This window comes from Ammodytes marinus, assembly GCF_949987685.1.
Source record: "Ammodytes marinus genome assembly, chromosome: 10".
Lineage (NCBI taxonomy): Eukaryota > Metazoa > Chordata > Actinopteri > Uranoscopiformes > Ammodytidae > Ammodytes > Ammodytes marinus.
Window position 1 is genome coordinate 11206147 of NC_137214.1, and position 23366 is coordinate 11229512.

A 23366-nucleotide genomic window follows, 5' to 3' on the forward strand; every position below is an offset into this window, starting at 1 on the left:
CATCATGATTTAATATTGATCAGTCGATGAATGCAGTGCGTTAACTTAAAACATGAAGCTCGGTCTAGTTAAATTACGTTTCATCCCGACATAACAGTTACATTTGTTTTAAATGATGATGATGATGATGATGATATTATTATTATTATTATTATTATTATTATTATTATTATTATTATTATTATTATTATTATTATTATTATTATTATTATTATTATTATTATTATTATTATTATTATTATAGTTTTACTAAAGATCACTGTATAGGTCTCACTTTTAAATGTGTAAAACAACAACACAAAGTAATCCTGCATCGCCTTGTTATACCGAAACAAATACTCATGGTGTCAGTGTGTACCAGCAAACGAGAGGGTGCAGTCATTCTCCACCCTTCTCTCTGAAGAAATGTACAGCCTGATTCTACTTTTGTGCCACAGTTGACAAAAACCGCTTCGTGTAGGACAGGACAGTGGTATTTTTCTCTCGAAGGATTCACTAATTCGTCGTTGAAATATTTTGAACGACTTTGTAACATTGAATTTCCTTTTTCACGTGTGGTCTTTCTCGCGCTTACAATGGGATGCAGTAGATTTTCGCTGCTGTACGGCCTCGCTTGTATTTTTCGTGTCCTCTACCCCGTCTATGGAGATGTGAGCTACTCTATCCCGGAGGAGATGAAACGTGGATCTGTTATTGGAAATATCGCAAAGGATCTTGGACTCGATGTTGGCAGACTGTCTGCTCGCAAGGCCCGTATAGATACTGAGGATAATGGTGTAACGTACTGCGGCGTTAACCTCAATACTGGAGACTTGATTGTACAAGAAAGGATCGACAGAGAAGGGCTTTGTGCCAAAAAGGCATCATGTGTTCTTAAACAGGAACTCGTACTGGAAAATCCTTTAGAGCTGCACCGTATTAATATCCGCATTCAAGATATTAATGATAATTTACCCCAATTTAAAGAGGAGTCACTTAGGATTGAAATTCGGGAATCAGCAGACAAGGGTGCACGTTTTCTTCTCGGGGAGGCGCGCGATGGAGATATCGGAGAAAATGCTGTTCAGGGTTACTCAATTCAGCAGAACGATCATTTCAAATTAAATGTGAACACGAAAGAGGGCGGGCGAAAATATGGCGAATTAGTCTTGGACAAAGAATTAGACAGAGAGGAGAAAAAAGAACTCACGTTATTGCTTACCGCGTTTGATGGTGGCTCTCCTAAGAGGTCAGGCACTGTAGTCATACACGTCATTGTACTAGATGCTAATGATAATGTACCAGTGTTTAGCCAGACCGTTTACAAAGCGAGTCTGCCTGAAAACTCTCCTCTGGAGACATTGGTGATCACAGTGAGTGCTACAGATGCAGACGAAGGTTTAAACAGCCAAATCTCGTATGAATCTGATCAGGTTTTAGATGAAAATACCAACGTGTTTTCTTTACATTCTAAAACAGGAGAGGTGAGAGTGGCGGGAGCTATTGATTTTGAGAAAATGTCATCATATGAAATCCAAATAAGTGCAAAAGATGGTCTGGGGTTAGTTTCATACGCAACGTTAATTATTCAGATTACTGACGTAAATGACAACGCACCTGCTATAACCCTGAAATCAGTGACTACTCTCGTACCTGAGAACGCATCACCTGGTACTGAGGTGGGCATTATTAACGTGCAGGATAGAGACTCCGAGAATAACAGACAAGTTCGCTGCTCCATTCAACAAGGCGCCCCCTTTAAATTAGTTCCTTCTATTAAAAACTATTATTCTCTGGTGACCACAGGACAACTGGACCGTGAACTAGTGTCTGATTACAACATTACAATCACTGCCACTGACGAGGGCTCTCCACCTCTGTCCTCCTCTAAAACTGTTCAGTTATCTGTAGCAGACATCAACGACAACCCACCTGTGTTTGAGGAACAGTCCTACAGCGCATATGTGTCTGAAAATAACAAACCCGGATCCACTTTATGTTCCGTTACTGCTCGAGACCCCGACTGGAGACAAAACGGTACAGTGATTTATTCTCTGTTACCCGATGAGGTGAACGGTGCCCCGGTGTCCTCCTATCTGTCTGTTAACGGAGACACGGGGGTGATCCACGCTGTGAGGGCGTTTGATTATGAACAGTTCAGGAGTTTTAAAGTCCACGTGATGGCCAGAGACAACGGTTCTCCTCCACTCAGCAGCAACGTGACCGTCAGTGTGTTCTTATCGGATGTGAATGACAACTCTCCTCAGATACTTTACCCCGCCCCGGAGGGCAACTCCTTCATGACCGAGCTGGTCCCCAAAGCTGCACACGGAGGCTCTCTGGTGTCCAAAGTGATAGCGGTGGACGCAGACTCCGGACAGAACGCCTGGCTGTCCTATCATATAGTCAAATCCACTGATCCGGGACTTTTCACTATCGGTCTCCACAGTGGAGAGATCAGGACACAGCGGGACATTTCTGAATCTGACAGCATGAAACAGAACCTCATTGTGGCAGTGAAAGATAACGGACAGCCCTCTCTCTCTGCCACCTGTTCCATGTATTTACTTATTTCTGATAACTTGGCTGAGGTGCCAGAACTGAAGGATATTTCATATGATGAGAAGAACTCCAAGTTAACCTCTTATCTGATCATAGCGCTGGTGTCTGTCTCCACCTTCTTTCTGACATTCATTATCATCATCCTGGGTGTGAGGTTTTGTCGCAGGAGAAAGCCCAGACTGTTTTTTGATGGAGCAGTGGCCATCCCCAGCGCTTATCTCCCTCCTAATTACGCAGATGTTGACGGCACTGGAACTTTACGCAGCACTTACAACTACGACGCCTACCTGACAACGGGTTCTAGAACCAGTGACTTTAAGTTTGTGACATCTTACAATGACAACACGCTGCCTGCTGACCAGACTCTGAGGAAAAGTCCATCAGACTTCGCTGAGGTTTTTGGAGACTGTGATGGTTCTCCTGAGGTATGTCACATGTCATGTCACTGAACTCCTATATAACGTCGTAACGTATAAAGCCATTTTTGTGTTTTGCGTTGAGTATTTTCAGTTGTATCATTCTGTTCTGTAGGATTTTAAGGTTTAATTGATTCAATTATTTTTAAGAAATGATGATGGCTCCTAGATTTCTGACTTCATTTACAATGATTGTGAGACTGCAACTCTGGTTGAATGCTTGCTAATTAGGTTCAAGTGATGGAAATGTCTTTGAATTCACTTCCCAGTTTCTCTGTCCTTGGTGCTGAACTTCATTTAGATTTTTTGATGCATTGCTAGTGATGGTTTACTTCTGGGATGTATTATTGTGGTTTATTATCTTGTTTCGTTAATGTTGTTGTTATACCTTTTTTGATAAAATACTTAGGGTTTTTTTCTCTTTGAAAGCGCAACACAAAAACAATAATGATGGAACCTTGCATTATCATTTGCTAGTAGATTCTGTCGTTATTAAGCTGGCAATCCATATTGTTAAATGACTCACTTGTGCAGCCTTAAAAAAATAAGTTATTCCTTGATAAATATGACATTCAGTCTTTCTAAAATAGTATATGAATTTGACAGAATATCACATCCTGATTATGTTGTTGTCAATCAAATTCCCTTTTGTTGTAATTGTTGACTTGGTGGATACAACATAGCCTGTTTTCCGGATGTAAATATAACTATTCCAAACATTGTACCATTTAAAATTAATGCAAGTATGCATTTCAAATAATAGACCTGGCAGTCACGTTTTTGACTGAGCAGCTGCCCAGAATAACAGTTTTATCCTAATTTAAAAGCGCAATATTTTACACATTTCTAGTGTTATATTTTATATACAATATGGTAAATGGACTTGACTTATATAGCGCATTCTAGCCGATTTTCTCAGCCCCAAAGCGCTTTACATATCTTACCACATTCACCCATTCATACACACACTCATACACCAATGGCAGTAGCTGCCATGCAAGGCGCTCTCTGAACCATCTGGAGCAATTTGGGGTTCAGTGTCTTGCTCAGGGACACTTTGACATGTGGCGGGGAGATGGGGGATCGAACCTCCGACCCTGCACTCCAGAGGCGATCTCCCTACCCACTTCGCCACTGCCACCATATTCAATCGCAGCTGTATTTATTTGACCTTTGCATCAAGTGTTGATCACTGTCAAACCGTTTCAAAGTTGACCAAACTTCAGACTTAAATAATATTCAATTGAATCAAACACAAGTGTAGCTAAAAATGTAATCATTGTTTGCTGTTAAGAGCTGGAATATATGTGTTGCTTTATCACTTGGTTCACACATACAAATAAGTAAGGTGTGTGGGATCATTACCCAACATTGACTAAATTCTCAGATGACTCAATATTGATCTCTCTTTGAATGCAGTGCATTAACTTATAACATAAAGCTTGTTCAAGTCATACAACTTTTCATCCCATGATAAGTACAACAATTTAACGTCAGACCCGTTCTCCAGGAGGTAGGAAAGTGTTACCATTCTCGTTTTTGCAATTTCCTTCTTTCTTTCTAAAAGGGTTCTGGATACATTTTCAATTTCAACTATTGCTTTGCAAATACAAACATACATTACTTATTTGTTTCTTTCAACCAGAGTTGGTGATTCCAATAATTGAATGCAACTAATTTCAAGTCATAACCACAACAACAACTTTTTCACAGATACAAAAGACTGTATTTGTCACATGCTTATACAGTTTGTGCAGTGAAGTGTCCTAACATATTTGGTTTTGCCGGTTCATAAAGGCAATCCAATGTAATTCCTGTTCAACCATTAGATGCCACTTGTTTGTATTTACAGTATGTTGTGATTGTATTCCCCTCATGGTGTCGCTATTGGCTAGTCTACGTGAAACATTTCCACTCCACCCTTTGGTGTATCGACCAATAAAAGGGTAATGTTCAGTTGCTGTTGATCCGTGGGTGAACCAGAAGGATATGTGGAGTGCTGGCGATTTTCTTTTTAATGATAATACGTCTTGCATTTTTGATCGTCATATAGTGGACCGTTTTTCTGTAACAAACGCATTGTCATGATGGGACTCAAGCTGAACTGCTTCGTTTTTTTACTAATGTTGCAAGCCGTGAGCGGGGACGTGAGCTATTCCCTTCAAGAGGAAATGAAACGCGGATCCGTAATTGGGAATATAGCGAAGGATCTTAACCTGGAGCCGAGTAAGCTGTCTGCTAGAAATGCTCGTGTTGATGCCGCAGGGAATCGCAAACGTTATTGTGACATCAGTCTCAGTACTGGCGATTTGATTGTTGCCGACAGGATTGACCGAGAGGGGCTTTGTGGAGAAAAGCTGTCGTGTGTAATAAAACGCGATCTTGTACTGGAGAATCCGCTAGAACTGCATGCTTTTAGTATTCACGTTCAAGATATCAATGATAACTCTCCACAATTTAAAGAAGAATTGATCAATTTAGAAATTCAAGAGTCAGCAGACAGGGGAGCTCGCTTTGTGATAGAGGAGGCTCACGATGCAGATGTAGGACAGAATTCAGTTCAGCAGTACAGCCTTCAAAAGAATGAACATTTCATTTTGGCTGCTAATGAGAACACAATAGAGCTTGTTCTCGATAAAGAGCTTGATCGTGAAAAACGGAAGGAAATTGATTTGCTGCTTACAGCTCTAGATGGTGGCTCTCCTCAGAGATCAGGCACAGTAGTCATACACGTCACAGTGCTGGATGCTAATGATAACGCCCCAGTGTTTAGCCAGGCCGTGTATGAAGCCAGTCTGCCTGAAAACTCTCCTCTGGATACTGTAGTGGTCACAGTGAGCGCTACTGATGCAGACGAGGGAGTCAATGGAGATGTGACTTATGAATTTGGACATGTTACCGAAGATGTAAAAACTGCTTTTAGCATCGACCGTAAAAATGGCAAAATAAAAGTTAATGGTGCGATTGACTTTGAAACCGTTACAACATATGACTTGCGCATTAAAGCAAAGGATGGTTTAGGATTATCATCGTACACAAAGGTAATCGTTGGTGTCACCGATGTCAATGACAACATACCTTTAATCTATGTGAAATCTCTGGCAAATCCAGTACCGGAGAACGTGTCACCTGGTACCGAGGTGGGCATTATTAACGTTCAGGATGCAGATTCTGATAATAACCAACTGGTCCGCTGCTCCATTCAACAAGGCGCCCCCTTTAAATTAGTTCCTTCTATTAAAAACTATTATTCTCTGGTGACCACAGGACAACTGGACCGTGAACTAGTGTCTGATTACAACATTACAATCACTGCCACTGACGAAGGCTCTCCACCTCTGTCCTCTTCTAAAACTGTTCAGTTATCTGTAGCAGACATCAACGACAACCCACCTGTGTTTGAGGAACAGTACTTCAGCGCATATGTGACTGAAAATAACAAACCTGGCTCCACTTTATGTTCCGTTACTGCTAGAGACCCCGACTGGAGACAAAACGGTACAGTGATTTATTCTATGTTACCCGGTGAGGTGAACGGTGCCCCGGTGTCCTCCTATCTGTCTGTTAACGGAGACACGGGGGTGATCCACGCTGTGAGGGCGTTTGATTATGAACAGTTCAGGAGTTTTAAAGTCCACGTGATGGCCAGAGACAACGGTTCTCCTCCGCTCAGCAGCAACGTGACCGTCAGTGTGTTCATATCGGATGTGAATGACAACTCTCCTCAGATACTGTACCCCGCCCCGGAGGGCAACTCCTTCATGACCGAGCTGGTCCCCAAAGCTGCACACGGAGGCTCTCTGGTGTCCAAAGTGATAGCGGTGGACGCAGACTCCGGACAGAACGCCTGGCTGTCCTATCATATAGTCAAATCCACTGATCCGGGACTTTTCACTATCGGTCTCCACAGTGGAGAGATTAAGACACAGCGGGACATTTCTGAATCTGACAGCATGAAACAGAATCTTATTGTGGCAGTGAAAGATAACGGACAGCCCTCTCTCTCTGCCACCTGTTCCATGTATTTACTTATTTCTGATAACTTGGCTGAGGTGCCAGAGCTGAAGGATATTTCTTATGATGAGAAGAACTCCAAGCTAACCTCTTATCTGATCATTGCGCTGGTGTCTGTATCCACCTTCTTTCTGACATTCATTATCATCATCCTGGGAGTGAGGTTTTGTCGCAGGAGAAAGCCCAGACTGTTGTTTGATGGAGCAGTCGCCATCCCCAGCGCTTATCTCCCTCCTAATTACGCAGATGTTGACGGCACTGGAACTTTACGCAGCACCTACAACTATGACGCCTACCTGACAACGGGTTCTAGAACCAGTGACTTTAAGTTTGTGACATCTTACAATGACAACACGCTGCCTGCTGACCAGACTCTGAGGAAAAGTCCTTCAGACTTCGCTGTAGCGTTCGGAGATTGTGATGACTCTCCTGAGGTAGGAACAGGTGTCACCTACCGTTTGACCAATTTCCACATTTGATCCATCCATACTAGTTAAGTTTATTGCAGTTTTAATTGCATTCACATTCATTTTATTTTTTAAACTACGACAATATACAAGTGTTGGTAGAAGTGACCACGTCTAAATTAATTATACGTTACACTTTACTAGATCCCATTGCATAGTCTTTATTGACTCTTTTTGTTAAATTGACATTGAGCTTGATCACGCATCAAGCGTTCAGAGGAGAGTTATCTCACCGTGGTGTGCAGGTATATCAGATGCTGTGCTTATTAGAGTTGTTGATATTCATATAATTTTCACAACTGGTGTCGTTAATGTCATTAAATTAAAACAAGTTGTGAGCAGTGTGGCTGATGGTTACATTTATTTTTTGTATTCGAATATTATTGATTGCTGTGGTTTTATTTATGTTGCTTTGGACTATTGTGCTGTACAATTATCGTATTCTTCACCTCTTCCATGAATTGAATAAAAACAGACGTCACGCTCCTAATTGACAACCCCGTTTCATCAGCAATCCAATTTGCTAGTTGAGCAGAACCTCCCAATATAGTAAACCATCCGCCACACTTCTCAGAACTTGTTTTCATTATATGACATTAACATCGGTATCTTTGCCTGTGTCTTTTTGGTAGAGCTGTATGTAGCCTGCTCTTTGTTGTCGCTGTCCTTGGTGCTGAACCTCGCTGTTTCTCTTGTGATATATCGTCAGGAGCAAACTTAACTCTGATTTCCATTTTTCTACAACAGTGTTTTAGATTACAATGAATAGATTAACTCTGAGTTTGGTAAATCTGCTTTTAGTTTCTGTGCATTCAAATAATGGAACTACCTACTACGTTTAGTTACGCTGGACACTTACTATACATGGACATTTCAAGACGAATGCTCCTAACCATTTCACCTCAGTGTGCAATTTTTTACATTGTGTATTATTTGTTTTGTATCAGTATTTGTTTGCTTCTTGTATCCCGACTTCATTTAAAAGTGGCAGACCTCAATGATTTACGTGATTTTATTTACATGTTCAATTAAATTTCACTTACAAAATTGTTTTCCTGTGACATCTCTCTACTATTTGTAATTAATATGCATGCAGTTATACTTTGCTGAGAGTACAGTATCAAGGTGGGAAACAAATCACGCCAGTGAGATTAGTATAATTGTTTTTGGTCAACGGGTAACACAAGTACTGTTAGCATTTTTAGTTGAAATGATTTTTATTCAGGAACCATCCTTATCATCTTTTGTTATAAATCCAAATACATATCCAAAGTCCGAAAACTTTTTTAGTCAAATATAAAAGGCATGATATTTCTTCACTCATTTTGTGTGTGTTTGAAAATATTTATATCATGTTTATTTAGATTTAGTTTCGTAAATAAAGGAGGAAGGAGGCAGATATTTGTGTTTCAGACAAATATTGTGAAATCTTGGATTTGTGTTTTAGAAAACGAGAGTGATAGAGATATTTAATTGGAGTAATCAGCTGTGGATTGCTGTGGTCATACATTGTTACACGTTCGGGGACTGAGTATAGTCTATAATGCCGTATAGCACAAGAAACAAGCATTTCACTCAACTGAAAGGAAAGATACAATACATAACAGCCCATCACTTTTTAAAATGCCCATTTACAAATAGTTTTGTTCAAACGGAAAGGTCGAACTATCTGATAATGTGTTAGGAAAATGTGCAGTTTCTGAAAAACTGTTGTATTTCATTTGTACTCGTGGTGTCACTATAGACCAGCTAAGGACTGAAATGTTCAGTTTGCTTTGCACACCACCCATCATTGGGAATGACCATCTTTGTGTTCTGTACAGCCTTCAACACGGACGACAAATGCTGAAGGCATAACCATTGCTCGAATAGCCTATGTTGATGTTTGAAACTAACGTGTTTTAATTTTTGTAGTACTATAATAGCATGATGTATAGACGGCGCACTCTTCAAAGCTTCGGCTTTGTCTTTTTCTTTGTTGTGGTGCAGTACGCACACGGAGACCTGAGCTATTCTGTACAGGAAGAGCTCAAGCGCGGATCTGCTATAGGAAATATCGCCAAGGATCTCGGACTGGAGGTGGGCCGGCTGTCTGCTCGCAAAGCTCGTGTTGACATGGAAGGAAACGACAAACAGTATTGCGCGATTAACCTTCGGAGCGGGGATTTATTCGTTGCAGAAAGAATAGACAGAGAGGAGCATTGTAGAGAGAAGCCTCCGTGTGTTCTTAAATTCGACTTATTGTTGGAGAATCCATTAGAGTTACACCGGTTGTCTCTGCAGGTGCAGGACGTAAACGACAATGCACCAGTTTTCCCGAAGGACATTGTAAAGCTTGAAATAACAGAGTCAGCTGACAAAGGAGCCAGGTATCGCATTAATGCAGCGCACGATGCAGATATAGGCAAGAACTCCGTTGAAAGCTACGTTTTGCAACCAAACCCCCACTTTGTGTTCAGTATTCAGACTACAAGTGCTGGCAGTAAATATGGTGAGTTGATTTTAGATAAGGTGTTGGACCGAGAGGAGCAGCAAGAAATGAAATTATTGCTCACAGCTTTAGATGGGGGCTCTCCTCAGAGATCCGGCACTGTAGTCATACACGTCATTGTGCTGGATGCTAATGATAACGCCCCAGTTTTTACTGAGGCCATATATACAGCCACGTTACCGGAAAACTCACCAATTAATACCCCCGTTATCACCTTAAGTGCATCAGACGCAGACGAAGGTGTCAACGGAGAAATTACATATGAATTTAGCCGAATCTCTGATAAATCACGGAAGCTGTTTTCACTCAATCCAAAATCCGGAGTAATCGTTGTTACAGGTGGCATAGATTATGAAGAGGGGCCCAACTATGAAGTGTTTGTTGAGGCCAAAGATGGTTATGGCCTCTCTTCGGAATCAAAGGTGATAATTGATATCACAGATGTGAATGACAACGCACCTGCTATATACCTAAAATCACTCACAAATCCAATACCTGAGAACGTGTCACCTGGTACGGAGGTGGGCATTATTAACGTGCAGGATAGAGACTCTGAGAATAACAGACAGGTCCGCTGCTCCATTCAACAAGGCGCCCCCTTTAAATTAGTTCCTTCTATTAAAAACTATTATTCTCTGGTGACCACAGGACAACTAGACCGTGAACTAGTGTCTGATTACAACATTACAATCACTGCCACTGATGAGGGCTCTCCACCTCTGTCCTCCTCTAAAACTATTCAGTTATCTGTAGCAGACATCAACGACAACCCACCTGTGTTTGAGGAACAGTCCTACAGCGCATATGTGACCGAAAATAACAAACCTGGCTCCACTTTATGTTCCGTTACTGCTCGAGACCCCGACTGGAGACAAAACGGTACAGTGATTTATTCTCTGTTACCCGGTGAGGTGAACAGTGCCCCGGTGTCCTCCTATCTGTCTGTTAACGGAGACACGGGGGTGATCCACGCTGTGAGGGCGTTTGATTATGAACAGTTCAGGAGTTTACAAGTTCACGTGATGGCCAGAGACAACGGTTCTCCTCCGCTCAGCAGCAACGTGACCGTCAGTGTGTTCATATCGGATGTGAATGACAACTCTCCTCAGATACTGTACCCCGCCCCGGAGGGCAACTCCTTCATGACCGAGTTGGTCCCCAAAGCTGCACACGGAGGCTCTCTGGTGTCCAAAGTGATAGCGGTGGACGCAGACTCCGGACAGAACGCCTGGCTGTCCTATCATATAGTCAAATCCACTGATCCGGGACTTTTCACTATCGGTCTCCACAGCGGAGAGATCAGGACACAGCGGGACATTTCTGAATCTGACAGCATGAAACAGAATCTTATTGTGGCAGTGAAAGATAACGGACAGCCCTCTCTCTCTGCCACCTGTTCCATGTATTTACTTATTTCTGATAACTTGGCTGAGGTACCAGAACTGAAGGATATTTCTTATGATGAGAAGAACTCCAAGCTAACCTCATATCTGATCATAGCGCTGGTGTCTGTGTCCACCTTCTTTCTGACATTCATTATCATCATCCTGGGTGTGAGGTTTTGTCGCAGGAGAAAGCCCAGACTGTTGTTTGACGGAGCAGTCGCCATCCCCAGCGCTTATCTCCCTCCTAATTACGCAGATGTTGACGGCACTGGAACTTTACGCAGCACTTACAATTATGACGCCTACCTGACAACGGGTTCTAGAACCAGTGACTTTAAGTTTGTGACATCTTACAATGACAACACGCTGCCTGCTGACCAGACTCTGAGGAAAAGTCCGTCAGACTTCGCTGAGGTTTTTGGAGACTCTGATGTTTCGCCTGAGGTAGGACATACTATGTCACGTAATGGAACTCGTATTTTACATCATGAATAAGCCATTTGTATGTGATTTCCTTTGACAGTTCTTGTATCCTTCTGCTCTGTAGTGGTTTTGCTGGTTCAAATGGTTCAAGGTGCATTATTAAACCATTTTTTTTGGGTTCCAGTGAGGGAAAACCTTTCGAATTGTGTTCAGTGTTTCGCTGTCCTTGGTGCTGAACTCACAGAGAGTTTACTTCTAAGTTTTATAGTGCGGGTATTTCCCTAGTTGTTATGTCGTTCTATTAACGTTGCTGCTATACTTGTTTTGTCTGGCTAAAATAGTAAGGCTGTGTCTCCTTGATAGTTGCATGTGAACATGTGGTTTCTCTAAGCTGGTATCATTGTGCTTCCCTGGATCAATACTTAAAATAAGTCTAGTATCACAATCAAGAGATAACGGGCACCGTAGAAGGCAACACAAAGACACTGAGAATCACACTAAGTTTGTTCTAGTAAAGTCTTTAGTTGGCCCTCTACCTGTAAAATGATTTACATGTGCAGCCATAAAAAATCGTCTTTCTGTATTCGTATCACACGCAGTCTTTCAAATAAAGTTAATGAATTCGATAGAATAGTACACCATACATATTATGTTCTTATCAATCCAATTAAATGTACAAATAAATGCATATTAAATGCAAGACATGACAATAACATTTTGACGGAACAGCTCACCAAAATAGCAGTGTTATCTTTATAGTTTAATTATGTTATTATAGTGTTATACATATCTTTATCAATTAAATGTCGGCCACATTTCTTTGATCTTTCCTTCAATTGTTGATCACTATCAAACTGTGGTCGTTTGTGTCAAACATCTGACTTAAATAATATTTCATAGAACAATAGCTCGTCCCCCTGTGTATCCAAAACGTTTATTATGTTTTACTGACGCCCAAGTGCTAGCATATATAATTGTTTGCTTATTTGCGGAAGGAGGATCAAGCATACAGAGACCTGTGTAAGGTGTGTACAATTTTCACCGAGTTGACAAAATTCAAACGATTAAATAATGATATTGTTTTAATGTAGTGCGTCATCTTAAAACATAAAGCTCCTTCAGTTCAAATAACTTTTCATCTCCAGATACAATTACAGCAATTTAACAATAGTAATAATACAAATAAAAGTAATTAAGTATTATTAGTAGTAGTATTATTACTACTACTTCTACTACTACCACTACTGCTAGTACTCACTTTTAAATTATTAAAATACATAAATAAAAATAACATAAACAATCCTACATTGCCCTGTTATACCAATACAAATACTCATGGTGTCAGTGTGTACCAGCAAACGAGAAGCTATGGTAATTCTCCACCCTTCTCTCTACACATGTACTGCCTGGTTCGGCTATTGTACTGCAGTTGACAGAAACCGCTTCGTGTAGACAGCAATTTTTACATCGTTGATATATTTTCGAAAAACCATACTTTGTATGTTTTCTTTCTCGCAATAACAATGGGATACAGCCGATTTTCACTGATCTACGGCCTCGCTTGTATTTTTCTTGTCCTCCGCCCCGTCCATGGCGACCTGAGCTACTCTATGCCGGAGGAGATGAAACGTGGATCTGTAATTGGAAATATCGCAAAGGATCTTGGACTTGATGTGGCCAGACTGTCTGCTCGCAAGGCCCGTATCGATACTGAGGATAATGGTGTAACGTACTGCGGTGTTAACCTCAATACTGGAGAATTGATTGTACAAGAAAGGATCGACAGAGAAGGGCTTTGTGCCAAAAAGGCATCATGTGTTCTTAAACAGGAAATTGTCCTGGAAAATCCTTTAGAACTGCACCGGGTTAGTATCCGGATTCAAGATATTAATGACAATTCACCCTATTTTCAAGAGGAGTCACTGAAATTTGAAATTCAGGAATCGGCGGAAAAGGGTGCACGTTTTCTCTTGGATGAGGCACGCGACGGAGACATCGGAGAAAATTCTGTTCAGAGCTACTCACTTCAGCAGAACGATCATTTCTTATTAAATTTAAATACAAAAGCCAGTGGACGAAAATATGGTGAATTGGTCTTAGATAAAAAATTGGACAGAGAGGACAAAAAGGAGATTACGTTATTGCTTACCGCATTTGATGGTGGCTCACCTCAGAGATCTGGCACCGTAGTCATACACGTCACTGTACTGGATGCTAATGATAATGTACCAGTGTTTAGCCAGACGCTGTATAAAGCAAGTCTGCCTGAAAACTCTCCTCTGGAGACATTGGTGATCACAGTGAGTGCTACTGATGCAGACGAGGGAATGTATGGTGAAGTCATTTACGGATTTGACCATGTTTCAGATGAAAACCAGGTTTTTTCTCTTAACCCTAAAACAGGAGAGGTTAGAGTGGCTGGACCTATTGATTATGAAAAAGAGTCGTCATATGAAATGCAGCTTAGCGCAAAAGACGGTTTGGGATTGGCCTCATATGCAACGCTAATTATTGAGATTACTGATATCAATGATAACGCACCTGCTATATTCCTAAAATCACTTTCCAACCCCATACCTGAGAACGCGTCTCCTGGTACAGAGGTGGGCATCATTAACGTGCAGGATAGAGACTCTGAGAATAACAGACAGGTCCGCTGCTCCATTCAACAAGGCGCCCCCTTTAAATTGGTTCCTTCTATTAAAAACTATTATTCTCTGGTGACCACAGGACAACTGGACCGTGAACTAGTGTCTGATTACAACATTACAATCACTGCCACTGACGAGGGCTCTCCACCTCTGTCCTCCTCTAAAACTGTTCAGTTATCTGTAGCAGACATCAACGACAACCCACCTGTGTTTGAGGAACAGTCCTACAGCGCATATGTGACTGAAAATAACAAACCTGGCTCCACTTTATGTTCCGTTACTGCTCGAGACCCCGACTGGAGACAAAACGGTACAGTGATTTATTCTCTGTTACCCGGTGAGGTGAACGGTGCCCCGGTGTCCTCCTATCTGTCTGTTAACGGAGACACGGGGGTGATCCACGCTGTGAGGGCGTTTGATTATGAACAGTTCAGGAGTTTTAAAGTCCACGTGATGGCCAGAGACAACGGTTCTCCTCCGCTCAGCAGCAACGTGACCGTCAGTGTGTTCATATCGGATGTGAATGACAACTCTCCTCAGATACTGTACCCCGCCCCGGAGGGCAACTCCTTCATGACCGAGCTGGTCCCCAAAGCTGCACACGGAGGCTCTCTGGTGTCCAAAGTGATAGCGGTGGACACAGACTCCGGACAGAACGCCTGGCTGTCCTATCATATAGTCAAATCCACTGATCCGGGACTTTTCACTATCGGTGTCCACAGTGGAGAAATCAGGACACAGCGGGACATTTCTGAATCTGACAGCATGAAACAGAACCTTATTGTGGCAGTGAAAGATAACGGACAGCCTTCTCTCTCTGCCACCTGTTCCATGTATTTACTTATTTCTGATAACTTGGCTGAGGTGCCAGAGCTGAAGGATATTTCTTATGATGAGAAGAACTCCAAGTTAACCTCTTATCTGATCATAGCGCTGGTGTCTGTCTCCACCTTTTTCCTGACATTCATTATCATCATCCTGGGTGTGAGGTTTTGTCGCAGGAGAAAGCCCAGACTGTTGTTTGATGGAGCAGTCGCCATCCCCAGCGCTTATCTCCCTCCTAATTACGCAGATGTTGACGGCACAGGAACTTTACGCAGCACTTACAACTATGACGCATACCTGACAACGGGTTCTAGAACCAGTGACTTTAAGTTTGTGACATCTTACAATGACAACACGCTGCCTGCTGACCAGACTCTGAGGAAAAGTCCATCAGACTTTGCTGAGGTTTTTGGAGACTCTGATGGTTCTCCTCAGGTAGGAAACTCGATGTAAACGTCGTGAATAAGTCCCTATTTGCTATGACTCATTTCAGTTGTATCGTTCTGTTCTTTTGTACTTTTGATGAGTCAGGTGTAACTTTTTCATGAATAAATGATGCTGGTTCATATTTTCCATAATCCATTATTTATACAAGGAGATTTTGGTAATATTTGAAATTATTGTGAGACCTTTTGTTGTTGTTGAGTCTTTTTTGACTGACATGCTTGCCAATTTCAAGGCTATGGTCAGGGAAACTCTTCAAATTGTGTTCAGTATTTCTCTGTCCATGGTGCTGAACTCGGTTTGATATTTTGAGCAAAGAATTGTTGCAGATTTACTTCTGTTGCAGATGTTATTATGCTGGTAGTCTCCCTCTTTGTTTAACCTTATTTCAGTAATTTTGTCCTTAAAACAAATGTTTTAAATTAGTAAGGGTTTCTTCTCAATACAGTTGTAGGTGCACGTTTCATATGTCTGAACTTGTGGTCAACGTTCTGAAAGAGATATTCTCTGGATTTGATTGGACTCTTTTCAGTTCTATGCTCCTGTTGTGTTGTGATGGTGATGGGATGGTCATTTACTTATTTAATGCTAGATCCTAAAATGTTAAGACTTCATCTTTTTTCGACTCATTTTGTTCTTGTAATCTAATAATCCCAAATGTTGCCCTTTCAAATGTCTATTTTATAACCACATTGCTAGTACTGAATCAGTGCAGCCCAACTTTTGCAGAGTGTCTTAACGACCACTTTTCCCCAGCCCAAACATTGCACACAATGATACACTGGAAGCAATGTTTTTTGTCGATATGTCTATATTGTCAGTTATTTGGAATATTTTAAATGATTGCCAGAAGATACGTATTAGTCAAGCTTTTCTGAGTATCTGGTTCAATGCTGGCTCCTTTTGAGGTTCAAAAGAGCGGAAAAGTTTTCAATCTCTGCTCTTTGTTTCTCTCTCCGTGGTGCTGATCTTGTTTTGCTCATGCATCTTTAGACGTTTATCATTTAGTTTCATACTTTTGTTTTAGACTTTGCTGAGGTTTTCTCTTTTCAATTGCATCGTTCTGCTTTGTTGTGTTTCTATGGTTTTAATTTGTGTAAAGTTTGTTAAGAAAGTATGATGGTTCCTATATAGTTCAGCCTACAGTCTCTCTACGCCGGTTTAGAGTAATATTTTAATTGATTGCTCAACCATTTATTTTGTTTGCAAGCTTTTCAGAATATATAGTTGCATGCCTGTTCATTATTTGTTTCCAGTGAGGGAAAACTCTTCCAATTACAGTCCGTGTTCCTCTGTCCTTGGTCCTGAACTCAGTTTGATCATTTTGATGAATCTTTAGAGAGTTTATTTCTGTGTCTTATGATGTTGGTATTTTCTCTTTGATTACATATTGTCAGTCATTTTTTTGTAATATTTATAGTTAGAGTTTCCTCTCCTTGATAGTTGTTTGTGGTTGCCTTAATGGTGTAATTGGATTTGCCTTTCCTGGATTGATCATTTTCAGGAGTTTATCACTATCTAAACGGATGCTGTGTGCAAACATATGTATTGAGAATTGGGCCTATGTTTAGTCTGTTTCGCTAGTACGGTCTCGCAATCCTAATTTGGCCCTCAATGTGTAAAATGAATGACACATGCTGCTATAAAACATTGCTCTTCCCTTTTAATAGTCGATCTCAGATATTTTGTGATTTTTACAGCAAAGCATATCCTACTTATTTTTTTCCGTTCAATTTCCTGTTGTTGTATATTATGACTTGATATATGCTGTTTAGCAGTAATTAGAACCATTGCAAACATTGTACAATAAACATACAAATAAATAAATAAATAAATAAATAAATAAATAAATAAATAAATAAATAAATAAATAAATAAATAAATAAATAAATAAATAAATAAATAAATAAATAAATAAATAAATAAATAAATAAATACCATTTTATGGATCATCTCTTCAAAGTCCTATCCTTATGGTTTCAGTGTGTGGTATTTGAAGCATTTATAGTGGTATATCAATCAATTAAATGGCAGCCGGCTTGCTTAGATCTTTACTACAATTGTTGATCACTATCTAAAACTGTATTAAAGTTTGCTTAACGTCAGACCTAAATATTATTCCATAGAACAACAGCACGCTAAGTGTATATTCAACTTTAATCATGGTGTGCTGTTAAGAGCTTGAATATATGTGTTGCTCTATAACGGGGTTCTACGCATACAGAGACCTATGATAGGTGTGTGATATTTTCCCCAAGTTAAAAAAATTCTAACATGATTAAATATTGATCTGTCTTTGAATGCAGTGCGTTAGCTTAAAACATGAAGCTCGTTCAAATCAAATAACGTTTAATCCCGATATATAACAAGTCACTATATATTTTTTAATTATTATTATTAATATTATTGTTATTAATTTAATTATTGTTATTATTATTTGTAGTAGCTATATGTGTATCTGAATCTTATGGCAGTGGGGGCGGGACCCGATAAGCCTTTGGCTTCTCCTGCTTCCCTTCGGACGATAACACAAAGTAATATGTATGAATATGCAATGAGAAAATTATGTATTATGTGTAATTGTCCGGAATAATAATAATAAATAAATTAAAAAAAAAATTATTAATAATGGCGTTATTATTTTAGTATTACTATGGACAACTGAATAGGTCTCACTGTTAAATGTATATAACAAAACACAACAACATCAACAACACAAAGCAATTCTGCATTGCCCTGTTATACCGAAACAAATACTCATGGTGTCAGTGTGTACCAGCAAACGAGAGGGTGCAGTCATTCTCCACCCTTCTCTCTGAAGAAATATACAGCCTGATTCTGCTTTTGTGCCACAGTTGACAAAAACCGCTTCGTGTAGGACAGCACAGTGGTATTTTTCTATTTAAGGAATCACTAATTCGTCGTTGAGATATTTTGACCAACTTGGTAACATTGTATTTCTTTTTTCACATGTGGTCTTTCTCGCACTAACAATGGGATGCAGTAGATTTTCGCTGCTGTACGGCCTCGCTTGTGTTATTCTAGTCCTCTACCCCGTCTATGGAGACGTGAGCTACTCTATGCCGGAGGAGATGAAACGTGGATCTGTAATTGGAAATATTGCAAAGGATCTAGGACTTGATGTGGGCAGACTGTCTGCTCGCAAGGCCCGTATCGATACTGAAGATAATGGTGTAACGTACTGCGGCGTTAACCTCAATACCGGAGACTTGATTGTACAAGAAAGGATCGACAGAGAAGGGCTTTGTGGTCAAAAGGCAGCGTGTGTTCTAAAACAGGAAATCGTACTGGAAAATCCCTTAGAACTGCATCGTATTACTATCCGGGTTCTAGATATTAATGATAATTCACCCCAATTTAAAGAGGAGTCATTGAAATTTGAAATTCAGGAATCGGCAGACAAGGGTGCACGTTTTCTCTTGGATGAGGCACGCGATGGAGACATCGGAGAACATTCTGTTCAGAGCTACTCACTTCAGCAGAACGATCATTTCTCATTAAATGTGAAGACAAAGGCCAGTGGACGAAAGTCAGGTGAACTGATCTTAGACAAAGAATTAGACAGAGAGGACAAAAAAGAGATAACGTTATTGCTTACCGCGTTTGATGGTGGCTCACCTAAGAGATCAGGAACTGTAGTCATACATGTCACTGTACTAGACGCTAATGATAATGTACCAGTTTTTAGCCAGACCATTTATAAAGCGAGTCTGCCTGAAAACTCTCCTCTGGAGACATTGGTGATCACAGTGAGTGCTACTGATGCAGACGAGGGAGCAAATGGTGAAGTTATTTACGGATTAAATCATGTTTCAGATGAAAACCAGGTTTTTTCTCTAAACTCCATAACAGGGGAGGTTAAAGTGGCTGGACCTATTGATTATGAAAAAGAATCGTCATTTGAAATGCAGCTGAGCGCAAAAGACGGTTTGGGATTGGCCTCATATGCAACTTTAATTATTGAGATTGTTGATATCAATGACAACGCACCAGCTATATACCTAAAATCACTGTCTAACACCATACCCGAGAACGTGTCACCTGGTACAGAGGTGGGCATCATTAACGTGCAGGATAGAGACTCTGAGAATAACAGACAGGTCCGCTGCTCCATTCAACAAGGTGCCCCCTTTAAATTAGTTCCTTCTATTAAAAACTATTATTCTCTGGTGACCACAGGACAACTGGACCGTGAGCTAGTGTCTGATTACAACATTACAATCACTGCCACTGACGAGGGCTCTCCACCTCTGTCCTCCTCTAAAACTGTTCAGTTATCTGTAGCAGACATCAACGACAATCCACCTGTGTTTGAGGAACAGTCCTACAGCGCATATGTGACTGAAAATAACAAGCCTGGCTCCACTTTATGTTCCGTTACTGCTCGAGACCCCGACTGGAGACAAAACGGTACAGTGATGTATTCTCTGTTACCCGGTGAGGTGAACGGTGCCTCGGTGTCCTCCTATCTGTCTGTTAACGGAGACACGGGGGTGATCCACGCTGTGAGGGCGTTTGATTATGAACAGTTCAGGAGTTTTAAAGTCCACGTGATGGCCAGAGACAACGGTTCTCCTCCGCTCAGCAGCAACGTGACCGTTAGTGTGTTTATATCGGATGTGAATGACAACTCTCCTCAGATACTGTACCCCGCCCCGGAGGGCAACTCCTTCATGACCGAGCTGGTCCCCAAAGCTGCACACGGAGGCTCTCTGGTGTCCAAAGTGATAGCGGTGGACGCAGACTCCGGACAGAACGCCTGGCTGTCCTATCATATAGTCAAATCCACTGATCCGGGACTTTTCACTATCGGTCTCCACAGTGGAGAGATCAGGACACAGCGGGACATTTCTGAATCTGACAGCATGAAACAGAACCTTATTGTGTCAGTGAACGATAACGGACAGCCCTCTCTCTCTGCCACCTGTTCCATGTATTTACTTATTTCTGATAACTTGGCTGAGGTGCCAGAACTGAAGGATATTTCCTACGATGAGAAGAACTCCAAGTTAACCTCTTATCTGATCATAGCGCTGGTGTCTGTCTCCACCTTTTTCCTGACATTCATTATCATCATCCTGGGTGTGAGGTTTTGTCACAGGAGAAAGCCCAGACTGTTGTTTGATGGAGCAGTCGCCATCCCCAGTGCTTATCTCCCTCCTAATTACGCAGATGTTGACGGCACAGGAACTTTACGCAGCACTTACAACTATGACGCATACCTGACAACGGGTTCTAGAACCAGTGACTTTAAGTTTGTGACATCTTACAATGACAACACGCTGCCTGCTGACCAGACTCTGAGGAAAAGTCCATCAGACTTTGCTGATGTTTTCGGGGACTCTGATGCTTCTCCTGAGGTATGTCACGTGTCATGTCACTGAACTGGTATTCAACGTAGTGAATAAGCAATTTGTGTTTGTTATGCTTTGACGGATTTAATATCCTTCTGCTCTGTAGTGGTTTTGATGGTTCAAGGTTTATTTTGAAAATATGATCGTTTCTACAAAGTCATGTCTCCAGTATTTGTTTTGTCAGATTTTGGTTAGTATTAGAAAATATTCTGAGACCATTTTTTCTTTGGTATGTCAGATTATGTGTTTTTTTGCTTGCTATTTGTTTTATGTTCCAGTGAGGGAAAACTCCTTTGCTGTGTCTGAAATCGCGCACTTCTGTACTTACACTTACTTTTTTGAGTGCACTTTGCGCAATACCGGAGAGTGTGCCAAAATGCAGTGCACTGTAAGTTCCTCGGTCGTGCACTCAAAACGGTCTAAAACTTGAGTCTGGAGCGATGGACACTTTCCACACTCAACGGCCGCCATCTTGCCTACGTAGCGGAGAGGACGGGACATTCTAATCAAAATAGAGGAGCTTGAAGCAACCATGGAGGCGGACGCGCTCTACAAAAGTTAAATTACACATTTGTTTTGTTTTTCCCCAACTAACGTGTCTGTTTTGGCTATCGGTAACACAAGCACAAAATAATACCACCGAAGAAGAACCGTCAAAATACAAAGTCATTTCTGGTAGGTGCGCGACGGCAGTTTGGACAGTGCACTGTAGAAATGAGAGCACTGCGTCTATAAGTAAGTGTACTGTTGGGATAATAAAGTGCACTCAATGTAAGTGCACTTACGTAAGTGCGCGATTTCAGACACAGCACTTGTATTGTATTCAGTGTTTCTCTGTCCATGGTGCTGAACTCACAGAGAGTTTTCCTTTAAGTTTTATGATGTGGGTATTTTCCCCAGTAGTTAATAGTTGTTAGTTAGTTGTTTTTATGTTTTTTTTCTTCTGGCTAAAATTATGTTTTTTTTTCAGCTTGATGGTTGCATGTGAACATGTGGTTGCTCTAAACTGGTAACATTGTGCTTTACTGGATACTTAAAAGCAGTTTATCACAATCTACATTGTAAGACACCTTAAAGACAAGACAAATAATCGAATGGGACCTCTGTTTGTTCTCTTGGCCGTCTGTGTAAAATGATTTACCCTGCAGCCGTAAATATGCGCCTTGACTTAAACATGACACACAGTCTTTCAGAGAAAGTTAATTCATTTGTTAGAATGGTACATGCTGTTTTCAATACAGTTTCATGTTAATGTATATGTTTTCTTGATGGACACCACATCTCCTGCTGGTTTTTCATTGCACATATTGTACAATTCAAAATGAATGCAAGTTAATGTGCAAATAAATGTATATCAAATACAAGACCTGACAGTAATGTTGTGACGGAGCAGCTCCCAAAATAGGAGTTGTATCCATATAGCTTATGTGTAGCATGTTTTACACATAGTATCTTAATCAATTAAATGTCAGACCCATATATTTTACCGATGCTACAATTGTTCATCACTATCCAACTTTTTTAATGTTTGCCAAACATCCGACTTAAATATGTTTTCCCAGAACAATAGCACACCATAGGGTTTGTCTAAAATGTTCCTAATATTTAATGTGTTTAAGTAGTAGAATATATTCTCTGTTGCTTAATCGTGGGTAATCACTCTTACAAGACTTTTGTAAGTTGTGGAACAATGTATTTTCCCAGAGTTGACAAAAAAATCCTACTTGATTCAATATTGATCTCCCTTTGACTGCAGTGAGTTAACTAAAAACATAAAGCTCCTTCGGGTCAAGTAACTTTTTATCTTTAGATACAATAACAACAATGTAATGTTTATTATTACTACTATTATTATTATTATTATTATTATTATTATTATTATTATTATTATTATTATTATTATTATTATTATTATTATTATTATTATTATTATTATTATTATTATTATTACTACTACTACTACTACTACTACTACTACTACTACTACTACTACTACTACTACTACTAATAATAATAATAATAATAATAATAATAATAATAATAATAATAATAATAATAAACATTACATTGTTATGATTGTATCTAAGGATTATTATTATTATTATTATTATTATTATTATTATTATTATTATTATTATTATTATTATTATTATTATTATTATTATTATTATTATTATTATTAGTAGTAGTAGTAGTAGTAGTAGTAGTAGTAGTAGTAGTAGTAGTAGTAGTAGTAGTAGTAGTAGTAGTAGTAGTAGTTGTAGTAGTATTAATAAAGACCACTAAATGGGTCTTAACTTTTTAATGTAAAAACAATGAAAGGAAAATAAAGAA

The 23366-nt window shown here is 40.2% G+C and overlaps 2 protein-coding genes across 2 annotated transcripts; both read left to right on the forward strand.

Moving 5' to 3' along the window:
* Nucleotides 1-575: 575 nt before the first annotated feature.
* On the forward strand, nt 576-15666 carry LOC307256919 (uncharacterized protein; the record flags this gene model as incomplete). Its single annotated transcript, XM_080036035.1, has 4 exons — nt 576-2966; nt 5666-7405; nt 9353-11777; nt 14468-15666. 4 exons carry the CDS (start codon nt 576-578, stop codon nt 15664-15666), a joined length of 7755 nt encoding a protein of 2584 aa, XP_079892161.1.
* A 2984-nt stretch (nt 15667-18650) lies between these two features.
* LOC307256498 (protocadherin beta-15-like) lies at nt 18651-21062 on the forward strand (the record flags this gene model as incomplete). The annotated part of the gene is made up of 1 exon (XM_080035473.1): nt 18651-21062. The coding sequence occupies one exon, from the start codon at nt 18651-18653 to the stop codon at nt 21060-21062; it is 2412 nt and encodes an 803-aa protein (XP_079891599.1).
* Between the last annotated feature and the right edge of the window lie 2304 nt (nt 21063-23366).